At 35.9% G+C, this 8,683-nt stretch overlaps 2 protein-coding genes across 3 annotated transcripts; one reads left to right on the top strand and one right to left on the bottom strand.

The window, feature by feature from the left end:
• Positions 1–225: 225 nt before the first annotated feature.
• LOC133288405 (chloroplast protein FOR GROWTH AND FERTILITY 2-like) lies at positions 226–2,423 on the top strand. Its single transcript, XM_061486158.1, has 2 exons — positions 226–617; positions 1,366–2,423. Exons 1-2 carry the CDS (start codon positions 291–293, stop codon positions 2,185–2,187), a joined length of 1,149 nt encoding a protein of 382 aa, XP_061342142.1. The 5' UTR covers positions 226–290; the 3' UTR covers positions 2,188–2,423.
• A 1,732-nt stretch (positions 2,424–4,155) lies between these two features.
• LOC133288410 (CDP-diacylglycerol--inositol 3-phosphatidyltransferase 1-like) lies at positions 4,156–8,509 on the bottom strand. 2 transcript variants are annotated; one of them, XM_061486163.1, is made up of 12 exons: positions 8,365–8,509; positions 8,153–8,215; positions 7,579–7,707; positions 7,199–7,283; positions 7,052–7,101; positions 6,132–6,171; positions 5,963–6,007; positions 5,811–5,876; positions 5,583–5,697; positions 5,440–5,496; positions 5,242–5,340; positions 4,156–4,518 (listed from the first exon to the last, which is right to left on the bottom strand). In XM_061486163.1, exons 3-12 carry the CDS (start codon positions 7,643–7,645, stop codon positions 4,459–4,461), a joined length of 684 nt encoding a protein of 227 aa, XP_061342147.1. In that variant the 5' UTR covers positions 7,646–7,707; positions 8,153–8,215; positions 8,365–8,509; the 3' UTR covers positions 4,156–4,458. The 2 variants fall into 2 exon arrangements, with proteins under 2 accessions (XP_061342147.1, XP_061342146.1); XM_061486162.1 differs by lacking the exon at positions 8,153–8,215.
• Positions 8,510–8,683: the final 174 nt, after the last annotated feature.

Below are 8,683 nucleotides of genomic sequence, written 5' to 3'. Positions count from 1 at the left end.
AGTACAGATATACTTAGATTTGTCAGAAATACGCATATATCAGGTGCGCGACTAAACGTGTAACCACCTGAAACGTGTCTTTCTGCGTTAGTCCAATAAAAATTTTGGTAAAGAAACTAAATAAGTGAATTTTTTTGAAATTCGTATTCCTTACGTCAAAAACCCGTAAATAGAAAACGTTAATGCATATGTTATGGTTGTTTGACTCTGTGTGTGTGCGTAGACTTTATCCAATCCAATAGTCTTTCTTCTCCTCTGCTTCGGTTCTTTACCTCTTGCAGATAGAAGCCATGGATAGGCTTCTATCCTCTTCTTCACTTCCTTCTCTTAACACTAATCTCAAGCCCTTCACTTTTCTCCCTCGAACCAGTTCATTTTGCTCTTCAAAATTCAATTTTTTACCCTCAACCCGTTGCTCCTTCAGATGGGCCACCTCAATTTCTTGCAAGCATGAAAACCCATCTCCATTATCGCCTCCTACTCCCATTTTTGCCTCATCAATACCACCCAATAACTTACCATGTCTTTCGTCCTCTCAAGCCACCTATTCTTACAGCTCCTTACCCGTGTCCCACCCCATCAATCAGATCACTGGTGAGGATTTCAAAAAACCTAAGGTATGTGCTTTCTGTCATGATTGTTGAGACCTCGTATGCGTTTGGTGCTGTTTACATGGAATATCATGGTCATTTTGAAGTCGATGGTGTTCTATTTCATAAACAGTGTCTTCTGGAACATCCTTCTTGTGATTTGAATTAAAAGCATCTCCCTTTGTCACTGGTCTACAGGGAATCCGTTTAATTATTAGGATTAAGAAATTCTATGAACATGGTTTACCCCTGTTACTTTTTTTTAGCAAAATATTATATATATATGTTTGTGTGTGTCCGGAAAGGTTATATTTACAAATTTTTTTGTTTACAAACTATACTATGTCTCACCGGTAATATACTCTTGAGTAGAGTATTACTAATCAGACATAGCGTAGTTTTGTAAATTTGTAAAAAAAATATTTGTCAAATATAACCCTGTTCGTATATATATATATATATATATGTGGCAGTTCTGTTACTGTTTTGCTCTACAGCTCTGTTTTAATAATGCGGTTTGTTGTTGGCTTGTTGCTGGTCTTGAACCATAACCAAAATTAGCATTTTAATCATGTAGTTTTGCAGGTAAATCATGATCATTGACATACTTGTTAAGTCATGTGTAACTCAATTGATATGTGGATTTCTTAGAAGGTTATTCTGTTGAATTAGTTGAGTTTGAAGGTTACAAGGGTTATATAGACTCAATGTACGCAGTAGTTTTGTGTTAGATGTTTAAACATTACAGTATTTTTTTTATTTTATTTTTTCTCAGGCAATAACAGCTCGGAAATTTGTAATACTTGCTGCTCTTGTTATGATATTAATCCAACCAGCTTTTGCTCCAGCAGCTTTTGCAACCTTTCAAAATGCTGCCAAGACCACAGTTGGTGGAAAACTAATCAGCACTGAGCTCTTAAGTAGTGCTTGGACTGGTTTCATTGCTGGTTGTTTGCACACACTATCAGGGCCTGACCACCTTGCAGCTTTGGCTCCATTGTCCATTGGCCGTACCAAAATGGAGAGTGCTGCTGTGGGAGCCCTTTGGGGTTGTGGCCATGATGCTGGCCAGGTTATCTTTGGCTTAATATTTTTGCTCCTAAAAGATCGACTTCACATTGAAATTATTCGAACTTGGGGCACCAGGGTGGTGGGCATTACCCTGCTAATAATTGGTGCTATGGGAATTAGGGAAGCTTCAGAAGTGCCTACCCCATGTGTTGCTTTAGAAAATGGTGAATGTGATGTCAGTGTCTATGAATCACTTGATAATCCTACAGTAGGAAAGAAGAAGATTGGTTTTGCTACTTTTGCCACTGGAATAGTTCATGGACTGCAACCAGACGCATTGATGATGGTGTTGCCTGCCCTTGCTTTGCCTTCTCGCTTGGCTGGTGCTGCATTTCTCATCATGTTCTTACTTGGAACTGTAGTTGCAATGGGAAGCTATACGGTATTTATAGGATCTTGTAGCCAGGCACTTAAGGATAGAGTACCTAGAATAACTGAGAAACTTACTTGGGCTTCTTCTCTTGTCGCAATAGCCCTCGGATTTGCCATCCTCATTAGCCAGTTTTTTGGATTTAGCCTGTATTAATACACTTCAATGAGCCTGGAACCTTTTTGATGAACATTGTTTTGGTGTCAAGATGAAAGTAGGGACGTTAGAGATTAATTTGATTGTTTGGAGCAAGTTCATCATCCATGCAACATGTGATATTGATCGTTGTCTATTATTTGACTACCCTTGTGAATGTATAGAACTCTGGTATGTTCAATAATTCTGCAGCTGAGAACTATGTTTGTGTTATATTTGTAGATTTCAATTGATTTTACCAATATTCTGCTTAGCCTTATGTATTATGCCTTGAAATTGACATACAGAATTGTTGGGAACTAGGTTCCCTAACTTGGATCAGAAGCCTTCTCACATAAGTCAATCAACAAGATCTTGAATCTCGGATCTCGGCAATCTTAACTCGGCCTGAACTTCACCAGGTCGGACAGCGCAGCGAAAAAACAAAAAATACAAAGGGGAGAGAGAAAGAGAACACAAGCAGATTTTAACTTAGAAAAACTTTCTTCAATAAAAAAAAGTAATAATCCATGGGACCTAGTCCTTTTCAAACGTCCACAATAATAATAAGGGTACAAAGAATCAAGATTCACCAAAGTGATGGTTAATGCAACCTCTCCAACAATGGTGATAATCAAACTTCCCTAGAAGTATTTCATTCAAACTCTCTCTAGAGGTCTCTCAAATACAAAGCTTAAAGCTTTTCTCACAAATCTCTCAAAACAAAAAATTCTCTGACCTGCTTTCACCCACAACTAATGAATATATAGAGGAGAAGTGGAATCTAGGGTTTAGGATTTTTAAAAACTCTTCAATACGCTTGGGCTTAGCATTGAAGGAGCAAGCTCAACCAGTATATGATACTGAATTCATAGATGGGAGTGCTTCGTCAAGTGATATACGAGCGTTATATGAATAGGATGAAAAATTAATCATTACTTTTTGGAAGTTGTAACATTATTGCATCAAATCACTCTCTCACGGCTTTTCTTGTGAAGCTTGAGTTGGAGGCCATTATTTTCAGGTCTCCGATAACTGTACCTAATGAGCAGATTGTAGCTAGGAAGCACATACACATACGGGGACAAGGACGTGACACGAAAATCATAGTAAGTGATAAGTAACGCGAGTCCGGCAATTTGTAAGAAACTATAGATAATATAATGTTAATATAATAACATATAAAATTAATATAATATTAGCATAAAAATATAAATCTTAAATTAAAATAAGTAGACCAATATTTCAAAATTCCGTTACTTATCGAATTACTGTGAATGTGATATCTTACTTGTGTTAAAATTAAAAAAAAAAGTCATGTTTATTTTATGTCAGTATAAGTTATATTCTCTATCTTACTGATTTGCCTACTGCTTGAACTAAAATCTAATTAAACTCGTGTATCTAATATCGTTCTAGATACCTACGGCTAATACCATAACCATATTCTCCCCAATCAATCGCGCTACGTATGCAATTAACAAACAAAATGGTGTTTACCTAGACGGAAATTAGTCGCGACAGACATCACCTACTGAGCAATTGCAACAAGTCAGCAACCCAATAAATTTGTCCAATCAATTATTTATAGAAGACCCTTACGTTTTTTATATTTCGCTGAAACCACTTGATACTTAGGATGAGATTCACATAGATATTTATATTAGACTCCCAAGAAATGAACAATGCATATTGCATCACCAATTCAACCAAAAGAGTTGCGAAGAAAAGATCATACTAATAATTTTATACTATCTTTAATAATTGCCACTGTACTAGAACAATCTCTTGAGTTATACATGAAATGACGCATAATATGAAGGATTTAGTTGTTTTATCAATCCTGCAAGCCCCGAGTCACCCCGTAACAGGAAATTGCAATGACATTCAGTGAGTGTGTTGAACATAGGTGTTTATTCAGTTTATTCCCCCCACCACCCCCCACAAAAAAAAAACTGATTAAAAGTTCACAACTGGTAGTATAACCCTATTCCTCTTTAGCTGATAATACAGACTTCAATGGATTCTAAATTCAGAACTGAACAAATGTTTTGTAGCTTGATTAATAGTGGGTAAACAAAAAAAGCAATGGACCTCGGCTACAGAATTTGTTTGCTACATGTAAAGCTAGATTCTTTGATTCGGCATCGTTCAATTTCTTCCATTACAAATGATAGAAAACTGAACACTTCATCAGCTCAATTGCCATCCAGGGATACTAATATTAATATTTGAGCTCAAAACTTGGTACTAAAAGCAAAAGGCAAGGAATTCATGGTCATGGAAGAAACATCAGTGCTTGTGTTTTTTGTCGATGTCATAAAGCACACACATATCTGCTGCTGTCTTCATCTGAAATCACAAGGGTCTTAGGGAAGATTAAAATGCAGGACTAAATCAATAACTAAATAATAGGTCAAAAGCATCAGTTGAACACATACTAGTTGGAGCTAAGTAAATAATAATAATAATAATCAATCAATCAATCTATTCTTATTCCAAGACTTTCTTTAAAGAACAAGACCCTTTAAGTCAATTATCAAGTCATAATATGCAGTTACCAAGTCATGCTAAAGAGTTAATATATCCAAACTGAAGCAAAAGTGCACTGAGGCACAACATAAACTGCTAGTCACTGAATGTGCTGAATCTAAATCCTCATTTAAACTGTCTAACCAACAATCCTAGGCATAACTTGAAAGCTTCAGCAAATTGAACGAATGTCACCATTTGCAATTGAGTACATTCCTATTACTTTATTCAATAAAATACAGTTTATGAAGTTTCGTACTGACTTACAAATATAAAAGCATGTTTACATGTGATAGTTTTAATTTTTAGCCAGAAAGCAAATTTGAATGCACACCATTCTCTGTTACTGTGATACTAGCAGGATGAATATTCCAAATTAAAAAATAAGAACAATTTAGTGCCATCCTATTTTCTTTGGAGATTGGATGTGTTGCTGCTTTTTTTTTCTCTTCTTTTCCTTCGGAGATGGGGAGTGGTCAAACACTAAATATATACAGCATCTCATCATCTAAAATACCCAGCATAAATATATCATGTACGAACCTGAATGACATTTATAACTTGTTTGATTGCCCATCCAAATAAACTAGCACCAATTAGGAAAGAAAGTAATGATATCTTCTGCAAATTACTTGATAAAACCTGAAAATTGAAACAACAGATAAACTAAGATGATTGCAGGAAACCCTCCAGGCATCTTGGATCATCTAACAGCAGTACAAATCCACATAGAGCACTTACATCCACCAAGGTCTCCGTCTGATTCTTCGGAAGATAAAACAGGATCAAGTAAAGAACCTGTAGATATAAATGATAAGAACAAGAAAAACAATACTTATTAAAGGTTTATTCAAAAAAGATCAAGAAGACGGTATTATGATTACCTCGCATGAGACACAACAGTAGGCCATAAACATCCTATTTCCATAATATGCCTTGAAAAGCCAGTTGCTGCTGTCTTTAACATCTTTATGACTAGCCTTGCCCAGCAAGAAAGTGCTGCATTCCGAGTAAAAATCCAACATAAGAACTTCATCATGACCAAACCAAGTAACTTTTGAATCATACAATTAGAGTTAAGGGAGAAAAAACACAAAGTTGACATACATTACCTGTACATTTGTAGCCAGTGACTGGCAATATCTAAGGCGAGCAATGACACGAAGATCAGGCCAGGCCTTTACACAAGTTCAGCACAAAAGTTAGGTGCACATGCTTAATGTTACATCGACTGATGAACAGCTTGAAAGGAGAAATATCTCACTTGTATACTTGGGAGAGAACTACAAGTAGGCAAGCAGTGCTGATTCTGGAAATAAAGAAGCCACATTAATTCAAAGCACACAAGAATCGAACAATGTAAAGAAGTTATAGCAGCACCAATCAACACATTCCTTTGGCTTGCATGCAAGAGAGAGAGAACAGAGAATGACCTGTCTGTTACCATGTCCAGCACAGCTCCAAAGGTTGACACTAAATCAAGAAAGTAACAACACAAAAAAGAAAAATGCTAGATTAGTATATTTGTCTATCATATGGAATAATTACTGAAAAAAAAAAGTTTAGAGAGATGGGAGTTTTCCCAATTCCACAGTAAGGGCATGCTACATGTCTGGCTTCCCGTGGTACTTACACATGGTATACCTATGAAAAACCACCAGCAGGATTTGAACCCAAAACTTTTTTGTAGACAGTGTTTGATCATACTGGTTAAGCCAACCCTTATTAGCATATGAGCCATATTACCCCTCTACTTTCTTATCTAAAACTTGCTTATGGTCGACCCAGTGTTCTATAAAAGATGTAAAAGTCAAAGAGTCAACAGAATGCATTCATTGGAGCAAAATAAATCATCCTTAACCTTGGCAGTTGGCACTTAGACCGGAAAAAGTATATATGGCCGCAAATTTAAACTGTAAATACTTCAAAGACAAATATCTAAGCCAATTCAAGCTGTGATATTCCCTCAGTTTCAAACTGATTTTCAAGAGTTAAAGTTCCAAATGGTTTTGAAGCACTCAATAATAAGGAAAAAAAAGTTAGCAAAAATCATGCTTTACCCATTTTCACAAAACAGAATGCAGCTAGGGTAAAGAAAATTAACACAGTGATCATATTCAGAATGCTCTAAACCACAAGGAGTCAAAACATAGTTATCCCTTAATTTATCGACCAACTTTGGCCCAAGAATGATAGTGTGATGTATGTGAATGCAATGACATCCGTTGTGGACATTGACAAATTGTGTGTAAGGACTTTCTTAGTTGAGTATTGACATTATTTACATATTCAATAGAAAACATTGACAACAGATAAACAGATAGTGATCTGACATATACAATAAAGTTTATACCTTGATTGAATCTGCGAGCACACCAGCCATCCACAGCATCGCATACAAAGCTGGCAACACAAATGCAGCCAAATTATTCCCCCATCCCATAAACTTTAAAGAGGAAAAAACTCAATACTAGAAAAAGTCCAAAAAATTGTATCCCACCTGAAAAAGTAGAGAATAGAGAAGAGAATTTTGTTTGTTAAACATAGGGAGAAAGCAACACAGTTTAAAAGAACCCGGATGTATCCTGCATCATCACGGACATGGTCAATAATTAAGACAGTAAAGTCATGGAGAACTACAGAGTGTGAACTTGAGTAAAATCACTTGAACAATCCAATAATAAGAAATGTGGCAATAAGAAAAGTGACATCCATAAATTTTCTGTACTACTCTGTTCATCTGTCCTATATCGAAGTTGTATACATGTATCCTGTTATTCTTATCAACACAATAAGCATTAGAACACTACGGTTTCTACAATATTTAAGTAAACATCAGAGAATAAAACGAAATATCCACCAGTATAGTTAAATACCCACCAATGATATTAGGAATGTAAAGGTACACAGACAATTTACTGGTTCTTGGTTCAGGTTTCTTGGCCATTGAAGCTTCTTTATATTCTAAAACTTGACTAATAAGTGTAGGAGTACCAGTCAAATATTCACCTGCATACACAGTTTCCGGTAAGAAATCCAAATCTACAAGGACACATGCACACAGGTATTACCATCTCATGCACATGTAACCATAACAGAACATGCATAAGTTGACAATCATCTACCTACCTACCTAACTAACTATTCATGCAGACACACAAATATAAAAAAACGAAAACCCAATCATCTGATATCACCGCATATCGACATCTGATAATGAACTTTCTTAGTTTATTTCTCCGATAGAAACGAGCAAAAAGGGAACTGTGGCATAAAATTTTAAATTTCATCTTCAATCAATTTTTCTCCTCTCCACAATGTTTCGTCCAAATAAGTTAACATACCAAATCGCAGTTTCTGGTAACTCAACTATTAGCTCAATCTTTTTATTTTGTAAAAGAAAATTTTCAAAAAGTCAAATCAGAAATCGATTCCAAATCAGAAATGTCCCAACCTTGAAGTCGCTAAATCGAAGATTCATTGCACAAGTGCACTGGCAACGCTTGCTCCTAAAATGCTAGAAATTTCAAGAAAACTACTGAACTACCCTCCATTTTTTGTAAAAGGAAAAATAATAATAATATCGAATGAATTGAACCAACTTTGTTAAAGAAAAAGGGATTGAAAGGAATAATGGTATTAGCAAGAGAGATAGTCATAAGGTACCGGCGGAGATACAGTACGGTGGATGCCGGCGAGGGGAAGAAGTGCGCTGCCAAGAGGAAAGACGGTTAGATCGGAAGAAGGAACAACTGTGATTGGCAACTTGGGGTGGCACTGCCTTCGTTTGTTTATTTTGGATGCTGCTTTTTCCTTTTCTTTTTCTTTTTCTTTTTCTTTTTTATTTTCACTCTTTGCACGAAAACCAGTGTATTTGTATTTAAACCATGGGTTCTATTTTTCTCATGTTATTGGATACAGGTATCTCTTATAAAAAAAAAAGTGGTGGCACAATTTTTAATGCGAGAGTAGCATAAGATAGTTA

This window comes from Gastrolobium bilobum, unplaced genomic scaffold (assembly GCF_033153095.1).
Source record: "Gastrolobium bilobum isolate Gb01-03AN ecotype WA unplaced genomic scaffold, APGP_CSIRO_Gbil_v1 utg1578, whole genome shotgun sequence".
NCBI classification, from domain to species: domain Eukaryota; kingdom Viridiplantae; phylum Streptophyta; class Magnoliopsida; order Fabales; family Fabaceae; genus Gastrolobium; species Gastrolobium bilobum.
This window is presented reverse-complemented; position numbering and strand designations above follow the sequence as displayed.

Coding starts and splice junctions, on each gene's coding strand:
- LOC133288405 (XM_061486158.1), top strand. CDS start 291: ATGGATAGGCTTCTATCCTCTTCTTCACTTCCTTCTCTTAACACTAAT. Junction 618..1,365: donor AGGATTTCAAAAAACCTAAG/GTATGTGCTTTC, acceptor ATTTTTTCTCAG/GCAATAACAGCTCGGAAATT.
- LOC133288410 (XM_061486163.1), bottom strand. CDS start 7,645: ATGGCCAAGAAACCTGAACCAAGAACCAGTAAATTGTCTGTGTACCTT. Junction 6,172..7,051: donor TGCTCGCAGATTCAATCAAG/GTATAAACTTTA, acceptor TTCTTGATTTAG/TGTCAACCTTTGGAGCTGTG. Junction 5,497..5,582: donor ACTGTTGTGTCTCATGCGAG/GTAATCATAATA, acceptor TTATATCTACAG/GTTCTTTACTTGATCCTGTT.